Source organism: Poecilia latipinna, unplaced genomic scaffold (assembly GCF_001443285.1).
Source record: "Poecilia latipinna isolate Pla-1442-1.1 unplaced genomic scaffold, P_latipinna-1.0 Scaffold3687, whole genome shotgun sequence".
Classification (NCBI taxonomy): Eukaryota; Metazoa; Chordata; class Actinopteri; order Cyprinodontiformes; family Poeciliidae; genus Poecilia; species Poecilia latipinna.
In genome coordinates, this window is record NW_015116303.1 from 1 (window position 1) to 13,532 (window position 13,532).

A 13,532-nucleotide genomic window follows, 5' to 3' on the forward strand; every position below is an offset into this window, starting at 1 on the left:
CTGTAGCGGATGTCCCACCCCGTGAGAGTAGGACGACGCACTGTGGAGGGCGTCCCTTTTGGATTTCTGAAAGGTGGCAACCCTATCTGAGGCCTTTTACACATCTTTAGCAAGGGGATCAGTGAACATGGAGGATAGCATAATGGACTTAAAAATATGAACATGAGTACGACATTGTTAACGTCATGAAACCGTGTTCTTAAACCATTTTGATCAATCTGAAATGATGCTTTAACTTTTAACGTGTTTAATTTTACAAATTTTTCTTTTGTTTTCAGATGTGCCATATTCTCCTCTCAAAACCCAAAACATCCCATTGTTATTTTCTCAAAGCAAAGCAGAAATCCCTGGAGTTAAAGAAGCCAACAGTGCTGAAACAAAACAAGGTCTGATTCACCAGACACTGGACACGCTTAGAGATTTTTTCAGTTTAGCAAAATAATCCCACTACTGGCAGAATATTCAGGTGGAAACTGGGGAGGCACAAATAACAGATGCAGAATCTGGTGGCAAATATTAAAGCAGTTAAACACAGCACAATGTTTTGTAAATCATGATCCGAGTCTTTCAGAAGAGTGGATCACCTCATTGTTTACCTAATGAAAAAAACGTATAAATATAGTTACTAAATAAAAACCACAATTTGCATTCTAGCTAGTGTGTCTTATGCTTGTTCTACAGTGTCAAAGTTTTTTATGCATCAATGTATGAACAAAACCAATAAATCATGTTGATTTGCACATTCCAGCAACAAGGCAGTTCAAAGAGCTTTACGTCATAAAAACACAAGAATAAAAAGTCATATATACATCATAGAATCACTAATGAGAAGCAGTAAATAAAAACAGAATCATGTGAAGAGTCATTAATCTGGCTGTTTATAATCCAGTAACAGATCCTGTGTATTCTGTTGGGTAGAAGAAAAAGAAAATTGTTATTGCTTCATCTAAGAAACCAATAAACTAAGTCAACTTCATTTTATTCACTATAACTCTGTAATGTTTCTGTTCTCACTGTATGGACGTCTTTTTCTCTGTTTCAGCAACCTTTGCAATTCAAATCAGTGTAGAACATAATAACAGAACGGGCAGAAATGAGGTGGTTTCTTCAGCGACCGTAAACCCAGACAGAATTCACGAGAGAGGGTTAAAGGTATACGATGATGGACGCACGTCTGTGTACGTGGTGCCGCTGATGGAGGACACAGTCCCTGATGGCGCGCTGGGAGAGATGTCCAGCACTGAAGTGGAAGAGCTTCTGCATCAGGTCACAGACCAAACAGTGCCTTCTGAGGTTCAGTCCCATCATCCGGTGTTCTCTGTGCCATACACAGGAAACAGCAGGCCAGCAACACCAAGGGCACCAAGTCAAATGCATAAAGAAAAATCAGCCTTTATTCAAGACCTACAAGAGCAGTTACCTCCACCTAAACCTCACCAGCACTTCACTTCAGGTGCCTTTCAGCCTGATGAGGAAGCAAAGCGGCACTGTTGTAACACTGCAGGACAATTCAAAAATAACATGAATCTAACAGGAAGGTCAGACCCTGGTGCTACAACCTCATCAGGATTACCCCGCAGCCAGGCAGACACCACCACTGCAGAGCCGGGTGGTCCGCTGCCACTTACTGTGAGTTCTGACGTAATGCCTGCAACCCAGCCGATTCACTGGGGGTTAAATCGACTTCTACCCAAAGTCATCAGAGACTCAACCACAGCTGATGAGACACGGAGTGACTTCCACATCCACCCAGCCACAGAAAACACTGTGAAGCTCTTCAACACACTGCCAGAGGAGGAAGAGGAGGAACCAGTCACAATGATTTTCATCGGCTATGAAAATGCTCCAGATGAAGAGGAGGAAGACATTCAAGCTGAGCTAGTGACCATAGGTGACAGTGATGGTGAAGAGGATTACAATGATCACCACAAGTGTCTTGGTAATTTGCACTACAGAGAAGAACTTCTGTCCTACCACCCAGAAGGATGCATCAGTAAAATCTTCCAACCCAAAGTGGGGCTAGCCAGGGCTGCTGGAGGAGGACAGCCAGCTGGAGACAGCTACACACACTGCAGGGATCTGGAGCTCCACAAGCCAACATTCATCCACATGCCAGGGAAAGGCAGCCACTCCACACAGGGCCAGGGCGAGGCGCAGCCTGCAGACTCAGGCTGCATCAGACCGCAGCAGCTCTGCTCAACAACAAGATGAGACAGAGTTCTGCTAGGCTTCTTTTTCTTTTATTGGAATTGTTTAATTATAGATGCAAACTGTGTTGGATATTTTAAGATTATGTAATGACAGGTATTTGCCAGGAGGTGGCAATAACAGAACGTGTCAACTGGAGTCATTTTTAACCAGCTGGTGCTTACCTGGTCTAAGTGTATTTATAGTAGGCCACTGCTTATTAATAAGATGCTGTTTAACTAATGTTCAGATTCTACTATTGGTTCTTTCTGGTTCTGGGTCACAGTGATAAGTGGTTTTTCGTGTTTTAAATAAAAATGTTGGATGGTGAAGCCGACATGACAAACTCAGGATTTCCCTTAAATCCAGTAGAAGATGTTCAGCATTCTGCAGAGGGTCAGTGAATACAGAAGCTCCTGATTCTAACTGATGTCAAAATCTGTAGTGGTAAAAATTTTGTCAGAAATAACCTCTATATCAACATCAATAAAGTTGCTTTCCTGCAGGATAAAAACATGTTGGTGGTATTGTTTTAGCATTTTGTTTCTAATCCAACCCACGTAGGAAGAAGAAAAACATTCTACTGATTCTAAAGTTCATTTGCTTGTTTGTTCACGCTTCATCGCTTCATCCCTTGATACAGAAGAATTTACTCTGAAACAGCTCCATCACTAGGCAGATGGAAGTACTGAGAGTTTGATGTTTCATTTTATGACAAAATTATTTAATTTCTTTACTATTAGGATGGGAAAATGGTAGAAAATGATCACACCTCCTCCGCTGTGGCTCATGCCTGATTAAATACGTCCAGTTAATACAAGGACTTTCAGGCTGAACTGACTAATTCCCTGTGGCTGATATTTAAACCTTTGTTGAGGAAGATAGATAAGACAATATCAGATCAGCTTGAAAATAAAGTGAAGATCTTAAAGGCAAATGAGTTGGGAAGTGATGGAAAATTACAGGATGTTCGTGCAATTTGTCACAAATGTACTTAAATTGCTAATTAATTTAAGTACATTTGTGACAAATTGCACGAACATCCTGTAATTTTCCATCACTTCCCAACTCATTTGCAGAGAAGTGTGAGCAGGTGATTTAACTGAGTGAGCTATGGCATTGAGTACAAGGTTAGCTCTCCTCCTCTTCAGTGTGTGTTTATCAGAGAAAGCCCCAGTATTGGCTGCCTCCTGTGCATTGCCTCCCCTTCAGTAGCCATCCAATCAGAGGCAGCAGCTTCCAGTCAGAGCTGTCAGTGCACAGCAGCACTTAGAAACAGAGCAGATCCTTTTGCATTAGCCCACCACTTTGGCTCAGGTAGGTTCATTAAAACAAACACACACAAACACTGTCATTCAGAACTTGAGCAGAATTTTTTTGGTAGTACCTCAGTGTATTCAGCATTGTCGGCTTCAGCTGCTAAAACGAGAATCACGTCATGTGTTTTGAGTGGATGTGCACGGAGGGATGCAGCAAACCTCAGAGCAGAGCAGAGTCCTAGACTGAGACTAGGCTGTGTGTCGAATATGTGCAGTGTCAGTGTGTCTCCATGGATCATTACTGTCTATCACACTTCTCATATGGGGTAAGTTGTTGCTGATAAAAAAATAAAAAAAACTTGCTAAGGGTAATCAGCTGATAAAGCAATCAATACTAAAGGCTCAAATTGTCCGATCATTAGATGCCCGCCGTGGTTACATAGATATTCTCCACACATTAATTATGAATGCTTTATGCTATTCATCCAGATTTCATATTCTGCCTTTAGACGGCATTTCTCTGATGTATTTGTGTGTGTGTGTTTTAGGGCAGATTTTGATTTTAAAATGTTTCATCAGTTCAATGATCATTTTGTTGCTGTCCAGTGTTCTGAAAGTCTATTCCACTGATTAACAACCAGACATTCAGCCTTTTATATCACTGCCCACATTACATAGTGCATCCTAGTGCAGACAATTAGTTCAGAGTCATAATGAAAAGAGGGTTTTTTATTTTTCTAACTGTAGAACTTTAAAAAAAAAAACTTGCCTCCATACTGTTTTTATTCATGCTTTTTGCTGCCATTAGGTGCACGTTTGTGTATTGTGGCAGTGCAATCAGTACTTATAATACAGGAGCACAAACATTCAGCAGCTCCACGTGATCTTGATCTGTTGGAGCGTTCCACTCTGAGATGAAGGAACAGACAGGAGCAGAGTCAGAGCATGCCTCTGCTTTCTGTGCAGGTGTGGCTGTGTGTGTGTGCGTGTGTGTGTGTGTGCGTGTGTGTGTAAGTTTGTGTGCGTGTGGGTGGTGAGTGTAGTCATTATAATGACAGAGTTATTGTGATTTTGCACTTGTGGTGTCTTTGAAGACAAAACAAGTTCTGGCAGCCCCCACAGTGAGCAACATGATTTAAAAAAATAACGCTTATTTATGCTGGGGAATACTTTATGTATAATTTCAGTGCTTTGATCAAATGGGTTGGGAGAAGCATGATATTGCTGTTGTTTGGATGCTTTTCTAACACACAGTCAAAGTGTTCCATATTTTTCATAAACATCTTTATGGAAAATAAACAGACTCAATAAGAAAACTATTAAGCTGCTGGAAAAGTATGGAAAAATTTGTCATCAATGATAAAGTTGACAGTATCAGGAACTGATTGAAGAATAAATAGAAACAAACTTTACAGTTTGTTTTTGTAGTGCATTGGTTCCATGAGCTGACATTGCTATATAAATAATTTTGGAAAATAATTAAAATAAAAGAAATTCAGTTTGATTCATCTTATTTAATTGGACTCAATTGGATGATTGAGTCCAATTCAGGACTCAATCATCTTGTTACCAGAAAAAGTCAGTTCAGTCCAATTATACACACAGTTATCAATGCAGTCAGTCAAATTCAGTTTATTATTCACAGTGTTTAAAAAGTTTCAATCTATGGAAACCCAACAGACTGCATGGAGTCATTTACTTGCAGCATTCACTCATCCTGGACAGGCATGTGGTGACAGTGGAAAGGAAAAACTTCCAAAAGAACCAGAACCTGGCTCAGTGTGAATGGTTGTCTGCCAACATCCACTGGGGCTTTGAAAAGACAAGTTGTATCAAGGAGTATTGCTGCAACCAAAAGGAAAATTCAACTGCCTAAAGACTGTTTGACCGTAGAGCCCCATAGTGAGACGGTTTCAGGCAAAACAATGCCAAACCAAAAGAATTGCACAGAATCATAAAGATAGAATCATAAGTAATATATTTAGACAGTTTATCACCAGAAAAAGTTGATTTGGAGTGAGTTTCACTTTAGGTTGTTGCTCTCTAATGACTGCTAATCACATGAGCCACAGAAGGGCGTCATTTCTCCTTAGCCTCATCTTAAAACTTTCATGCATAGAGGTCACTGCATTCGACAGCTACAATATCTAAAAACCATTTTCTTGTGTTTCTTGTGGATTTTTATGTTATAAATGCACACAGACTACTGAAGTGAACTCTAGTGCATCATACTATACACTGCATTTTCTTGCATTTCTGCAATAGCAAGAAAATGTTTGTTAAATCCAAAATGGCAGAAAAATTAAAAAGCAATATCCAGTTCCTCCTTCTATTGTAGAATCGCTTGCAGGTAAAAAAAAAAAAAATGAAGAAACCCCTCAAGACTGCTACTACTGATGTATTTTCCAAATAACAAATTTGTATTTAGAAAAAAATTACAACCGATCACCTAGAAAAAAAATCCAAGATTTTTTTTCTTTTTACAATAATTTTTCCCAACTTTTATGCCTTGAGAAAATCAAAAACATTTGGAAAAAACAATCTTGACATAAAGGATCATAATTCATGCATGAAGGCTTGATAACATTTCTGTAAAATACATGTGTGTGTATTTGTTGTATTAAATTTTGGTTCAGAGTTTTCTCCTCCCAGTGCAACATTATGTTCCAGGATATTGTTACTATGTGGACGATCTCTCACAGAGATTAAGTTCTTTCAGCATATTGATTTACTAAATTTGCCTTTACCTCTTTTATGAAGACATCTTGAAAACGGAACATTTTGCTAAATAGGTTAATAACAAAAAACTTTTACAGTTCATAAAATTTGATATTTATGTTGTGGGGTTTTTCTTCCAACAGTCAAAAGTACCTTTCCTTGATGAGGAGTGTTTGGGACAGCTAATGGTTCAAACCATCTTAGATGACACCACATCACTTGTTTGTTGCAATATGATGAACCCAGTTCAGATAACGGAAATAAAACATGTCTTGTTTTGGCTGCTTCCTTAGATCCTGCCACTGTCTATAAAAAAACTGAGAAAAAATGTACTTTGTTTAGTCAGACTCCTGGAATACATTTTTCAAACTGTAATATATATTCTCTATATTTCCAACAAGAAATATAGAGAAATATATGTAGTAATATACATTAATTTTGAATTCATGCACATTTCTTTATGCACATTCTTGTGTCCATTTCATGCATAAGTTGTATTAGCTTCAGTTTATCTATTCAGCAATCCAGTCTTCCCCAGCAATAATCCTACCCCACACTGGCGAGGGTCATTAGCTCCAGGTTGTCCTCAGGTGAGGTGGTGTTGCTTCCTAGTTGTCTGGTGGTGTGTCTGACGTACGACCATACCTGCCTTCTGCCCAGGAACAGCTGGGATAGGCTCCAGCCCTCCCATGACCCTCAACAGGATTAAACAGAGGAGGAAGAAATGGGTGAATACTGACAACCTCATGTTAACCATTATGCAGCAGAACAAAATATTAAAGTTATTACTTTCTTCAGATTTTTCCTGAGTTATATCTGATCCTCTGTCTTTTTAGACTTCCTGTTGTCGCTCTGCTGCACTGAGTAGTTGCTCTACATCCTCATTTAATTAGCTGGACAGGCTGAAAGTGGATGTTCGTAGTTATACATTGAATAGTTGCATCAGCTTGAATTTATCTGTTGTGTTTTATGCTGATTTCCATTATTCCCCCTGGCATTTCAGTGCAGCCCTGCTTCCCATCACATTTAGCAGTCTGCTGATGAGGTGTTGAGGGGGAGGAGGTGACAGCTGAGCATTGCAGTGAGTGTCAGGCCTGCTGATGGTTACCAAGACACTCAGTCTGTTGCAGGCACGTGTCCCTGAAGGAGCTTGTGAGAATGTATCATTGTACTCATTTTATGTTAACTCACCAAGATCTTAGCAACTGATGACATGTGATAAGGACCAACAATCTGTCCTGTGAGGAGCCAGCATCTATAGGTTCATGTTTAGAGACACACACGGGAAGTGGTTGTATCTAAGTGTGTAGTATATTTTTGGTTTTAGTCAAAGTTTATGCAGGAAATAAATGGAGCTCTTAAACTCATAATTAATAATGATACTGTCATTGTTAAATCTGCATTGTGACATTCAGGAGTTGTGAGAGTGTCAGCCTTGAGATAACGGCACATTATGTTCATAAAATAAGAAATGACTCTGAACACACCCTGCTGGAACAGTTGTGTCTTTGCTGCAAACTGATTTAGATTCAAGCACCCATTGGTGGCTTTCAAGAAACATTGCATGAGATATAACACTGTTTAGAATGCATTATGATAATGAACATTTTCTCTTTATTTTAATGTTATTTTCCTGTAACATTAAAACCTGTTTTAAAGTTACAAAATTAATGAATAGGCCTGAGGAAGGAAGGCCTATTCATTAACCAAAAGGATTGCACAGAATCATAAAGATATAATCTTTATGATTCTATCATGAAGGAAGGAAGGAAGGAAGGAAGGAAGGGCTTGAACAGGTCATGTGAAGTGAATCCCCACGGCTGTTTACAATTGAGTAGGACCACTGACAAATCTACCTCAAGTCAATTTATTTATGACTTGTTTACATATAGTCACATTCAGGGCAGAGAAATGAATCAGTGACATTTGACACAGGATCTAGTAAAGCAAGTGTGTGTTTGTGTGAAAAATGTGGAGGGATGAGAACAGCTTGTCATCTTGCAGGGACAATTTCTTATCTCGGAGTGTGTGTGGGAGGCTGACCCAGTCCAGCACCCTTGCATAAGAACACACATCAAACCATCTAATTTAGCTGCATTTCCTGAACTTCCTCTCTTTTTACACAGAACTGAAAGGAAAGCATTCAGAAAGCATAGCAACAGCAAGCACAACCTCCTGCTGCCAAGCCCTGAACACAACACACACATTAATGAACTCACCACAGAGGGAACTAAAGGAAAGTTAGACTGGAATTCAGATTGTCACAATGGTATGACACCATCCAGCACTGTTCCTGTGGCGGTGCTGTTGCTGCCTGACAGTTTGCCCTTGCTGAAAAATACTAATCCACTAAGGACATAATAATAAGGAATTTGCCTCCTTAATTCTGTAAACTTGATCTGCTGTTTGTTTCTTATTTACAGACAAAAAATAAACATCTCATTTCACTTTTTAAGTAACCAAAAATTACATTAAATGCAACAAGACATATGAGGTACGGACAGAAGAAAAAAATCTGAGCGTTGCATTTGCAGTTAAAGGGACACAAAGTTCATGATTTTACTGTTCTCCTTTCTGTTCTTTGTTTTTACACAGAAAGCTACCTCTGTGGATAAAGAGGCAGATGAAGAAGTACTGAAAGAGCCTTGCAGCACAACTGAGAATCACAACTTCATTTCTGTCACCATGGAAACAGCCGAACAATCAAAGCTGGTGATGGACTGTGAAATGGAGGGTGCTGTGTCTGATTCACCTGTGCATGAAATGGATTGCAGCGCTAGTGATGAGCTAACTGGGTTAACAACAGATTTATCAGACTCTCAGGAAGCAATAGTTAGCTCATCATTAACTTATGTTCCTAGCAGTACAAGCCTGGCTGACAACAGTAACTGCTCTGAAAGCAGTCTTTGCACCCTCATGCCCTGTCAAGAGGAAAAAGACACATTAAAATTAGTGCAAGGGCATGAAGAGCTCAATAGGAATGAGTCAATCAACTCATTTCTGTCTGATACCCTTTCCAGTGCTGACAGTGTTTGTGAGAACGAGGCCTGCTGTAGGAGGCAAGACACACAAGATCATGATCAGGGTCATGAGTCAGAGCAGTGTGTTAAGCCTGAAATGGTGCCAAAATCAGAACAGTATCCAGAGCCAGAGGAAGATGATGGTCTGGTGAACATGTCAAAGCAAGAAACTGACCAAGAAACTAAAGACAATTTTGAAATGCCAGATTATCCTGAGCACGAACAAGACCTTCAATCTGAACAAGGCAATGAGCTTGAGCAATACTCTATACTTGACAATGACCCCCAGCTGGATTTATACGGTGAACTTGACCCTGAGGCAGGAGATATCATCAATTTAGATGATGAGCCCTATCAAAGTCTAGCAGAATATCCAGATGAAGGCCCAGAGCCAGATGAAATCCTATTTGAACCACCTTTTCACGAAGAGTCTCCATTAGAGCAGTGTATAAGAGAAGAGGTGATGTCAGATGTGTCAAATGAGTCCTACCATAACCCCGAAGACATAGATGAATGTTTGAGAGTTGAGATTGCAGCAGCTTCTTCTGACAGTGATACAGATGAAAAATGGAGAGCAATTTTCTCTTCTTCCATAAATAAAGAAGATGATGACTCATATTTGGATAGTCTTCAGCTGAGTGCCCAGGAGCTCTTTGTTCAGAAAGTTGAGGAGACAGACTATAATGATCAGGAGAGTAGCAACTTTGAAGAGGTTAGCTTTGAGGTCCCAAAAGTACCAGACGTTTTGGAACAACCTGAGGTAGTGCCTTCCTCTCCAATGCCCCCTCAAGAAGTTAAGTACAGCCCTTTCAGCCTTCAAGGTTTGTCAAAAATATCTGAAGATGAAAGTGAAAGCTACAGAGATGCTAATCATGACCACTCCAAACTCCAAGAGAACACCAGTGTGGAAACAATCAAGAAGCTACCCAAAGACTTCTGTGTAATTCAGGAGACAAAGAGTGAAAATGTCAGTACAGAACACGTAGACTTCCAGCTAGCTCGCAAGCAATGGAGAGAAATGGAGGCGCAAATGAAAAATAAGACTGTCTTACCTGTAACAAAGCAGTCACACCTCCAAAGCAGTCACAGCTTCATGTATACACCAGTCCGCAATATTGAAAGAACTCCCAAGAAAGCGCGGGATCTGGAGAGTTTAAACCTGGTCACAGATTATTCTCACACCCAATTCAGCCCTTGTTCAGAAGACTCTGGCCTGGATGATTCCAGTTACAGGTCCCCCTATGATGATGCTGAAACACCGATTGAAAGGGAGATTCGTATTTCAATGGAGAGGGAGGAAAACTTGAAAAGAGAGAGGGGACTGGCCAGGATGGGAAAATCAACAGATTGTGCTCCATCACGAAGTATCCCTCGATCCACAAGCACTCCTCTGACTCCATCATTTATTATAACGTCCTCACCAACAAAAGAACCGGTAAAGCATGAAGTGTCTGCCAACAATGTTATAATTGTAGACCCAAGAAATGATTTCACATTCAGCTCCAAAAGTGGCAACGACAACACAACTTCTGGGCCTGTAGAATGGTGCTCTGAGGAAAACAGTTCCAATCTAATCATCCTTGAAACATCTAATTTGATCATTCGAAGTGCCTCTGAGTTCTCCCTTAATAAAACCTGTGAAGAGCCCCAGGAAAAAATGTTCCTCAATAACCCCTTCTTCAAACTGCGGTCAAGAAGCACAATCTCTCTGGTAGATGAAGAGATAAGGATGGTGAAGCAGAGGGAGGAAGAGCTCAGAAAGGAAAGGGCAACACTGTATGGTAAAGACATGTTCAGCACAGAAACTGGCCTGTCAAATCGCATGGACACTTTGACATTTGATACCTCAGGTATAATAGTAAAATACTCAATACATTACATCACTCGCAACATTTTATGTTTATTCATAATTCATGTGTGCAATCTCATTAATAGGTATTGTACCAGTTAAATGCAAGTCCTCTCCATCATCGCCAATGAAAACAACCCACAGGATGGATCGCTCTGCCTTATCCTGTGATCACAGGGTGAGTTCAGTCTCCTAGGAAGAAAACCGTCCTTCTCCTCTCTCTTTTAGCTACACTGATTCTGATTCTACTCAGATTCAATCTCTGTCATTTCTGTTTGCTAGATGTAAGATGAGATGCACATTAATCCAAAGTTAGGGCTATTCTCCTTAATGCTTGTGTGATCAAAGTGATCAGAAGAAAAACCTCTAAAAAAGACTCACGCCAGATGCATGAAAGTTGGTTTAATTTGTTTAACTGGTAAAAAAAAAATAACATGACAACACCTTCCTATTTGAAAGTTTTCAGTTTATTATATTCATGCTTCATTTATTTTTTGAAACACGTAGATTGGTGATATTGAAGCAGTGAAAAACTATAGGAAGAACCTGTGCATCATATCTGACATACTTGAAACACATGAAAAAACATGGTGAGGAAAAACTTATCATAAGCCTGTCTCAGCAGATTGTAACCCAAACAAGATACTATGGTGTGAGGAAGGCATGATGACTGGAAGAATGGATGTCGCCCAACCTTCATCTAAAGTGATGCAGTATTCTGTGATCAAGGGAAAATAATGTACTCAATGCAGAGTCAAATATCAGCCTAGTTATTTTCTTAATAAAATGACTAAAATCCTGTGACTGTCTAAGAGTGCTGACCCTGAATGCTCTCAAAAAACAACAGTAGCTGAGATCAATGCAAATACTGCATGAGGAGATCAACATCAGTGGTGGTGCATCACATAAACCTTCTAACAGCAGAGGACCAGTCATCCAAACGTTTCAGTCATGGGAAAAAAACAAAACACACACCTGACCGTGGTGCATTTGAGCAGACAGCTCATGCTGATTTCCATGTGTGGAATGGCTGGAAGTCAAATAAGTTGAGAGAAGAGAGCAGACAGATGATAGTAATAACGGTGTAATAACAGAAGGAAATCTTTACCTGCCTTTCAGTTTCCTGAGGCCTACACCGGAGGAAGACGGAAGAGTGCCATGGCTCTGCGCTGGGAGGCAGGCGAGTTTACAAAAAACAACTAAAGTGGAACAAGTTGCCATTTTGCCATTGGAGGTGCAACGGTTGATGTTTTTATTCAAGTTAGATGCATTTATTATCGTTATTTGTTTAATGTTGTGACATAGCCTAAGCTCTGCTTTTGTGACACTTTGGAAAAATAGTGAGAATGTCAGGACAAGTCCCTTTTTAATTTCAGCATCAATTTTGTGCAGTACATTAAATGAGTTTGTAAAACACAAGGTTTTGGTTAAAGCTTGTACCCTATTTGGTAACACTTTATTTGACGGGGTGTGCATAAGACTGACATGACACTGTCATAAACATGACATAACACCTGTCATGAACATAAAGAAGTCTTTATGAATGTTTATGACTGTTGTAATGAAGTGTCATTTGGTAAATAATGACACTTTTAATGCAAAATTGCTCTAAAAGTTGCATTGAAAGTCCATTAAAAGTGCCAACTTTGCATGATTTTGTAAATTATGATAATTTAATGCAAAGTTGGCATTTTTAATGGACTTTCAATGCAACTTTTAGAGCAACTTTGCATTAAAAGTGTCATTATTTACCAAATGACACTTCATGACAACTGTCATAAACATTCATAAAGACTTCTTTATGTTCATGACAGGTGTTATGTCATGTTTAAGACAGTGTCATGTCAGTCTTATGTGTACCCCTTCAAATAAAGTGTTACCCATTATTTTAATTTATAATGACAATTCTAGTATTTTCCAGTAACTTCTGAATCAACAGAGGTGGAAAGAGGACTAAAATAATTTATTAAATTACTTGAGCACAAAAATCTAAATATCTCCAACTAATATTCAGTTTATAAAATAAAGGGGTAACAAACAAATTTTAAACATTTTGGGGAGTATAATTTCTTAAACAAGTACAGGCCACAATAAATTATGTTATTTTGTGAAGGTTAAGCACCCACTAGATTCTCTTTAATCAGGAGGGCAACATTTTGATTTGATGATTTGATGAAAAAAATATTTTTTAACCTTTTCATGCATGAATTATGATCCTTTGTGTCAGGATTTTTTAAAATTTCTTTTATTTTCTTAAGGCAGGCATTAAAAAAAGGTAGGAAAAACATTTTGTAAAAATATATATATATATATTATTTTATTTTTTTAGGTGATCAATTGTAATTTTCTCCAAATACAAAGTTCTTTGAAAAATACATCAGTAGTATTGCTCTTTAGAGGTTATCTGATGTCACAATTTGGCTTTTTTGCCTTCAAGAGTCGTCTACAATAGACGGAGGGACAAGGTCGGTTGGCATGCTTTTATGTCTGTCGGCCATA

The 13,532-nt window shown here is 39.2% G+C and overlaps 2 protein-coding genes across 2 annotated transcripts; both read left to right on the forward strand.

Moving 5' to 3' along the window:
- Window positions 1–247: 247 nt before the first annotated feature.
- On the forward strand, window positions 248–2,533 carry LOC106941469 (palmdelphin-like; the record flags this gene model as incomplete). Its single annotated transcript, XM_015024515.1, has 2 exons — window positions 248–386; window positions 1,043–2,533. Coding segments are annotated over 2 exons (1,308 nt in total), but the record flags the coding sequence as incomplete, so codon positions are not given.
- An 864-nt stretch (window positions 2,534–3,397) lies between these two features.
- On the forward strand, window positions 3,398–12,442 carry LOC106941468 (uncharacterized). Its single transcript, XM_015024513.1, has 4 exons — window positions 3,398–3,504; window positions 8,760–11,034; window positions 11,120–11,211; window positions 12,153–12,442. The coding sequence occupies exons 2-4, from the start codon at window positions 8,850–8,852 to the stop codon at window positions 12,234–12,236; spliced, it is 2,361 nt and encodes a 786-aa protein (XP_014879999.1). The 5' UTR covers window positions 3,398–3,504; window positions 8,760–8,849; the 3' UTR covers window positions 12,237–12,442.
- The last annotated feature ends 1,090 nt before the right edge of the window (window positions 12,443–13,532 follow it).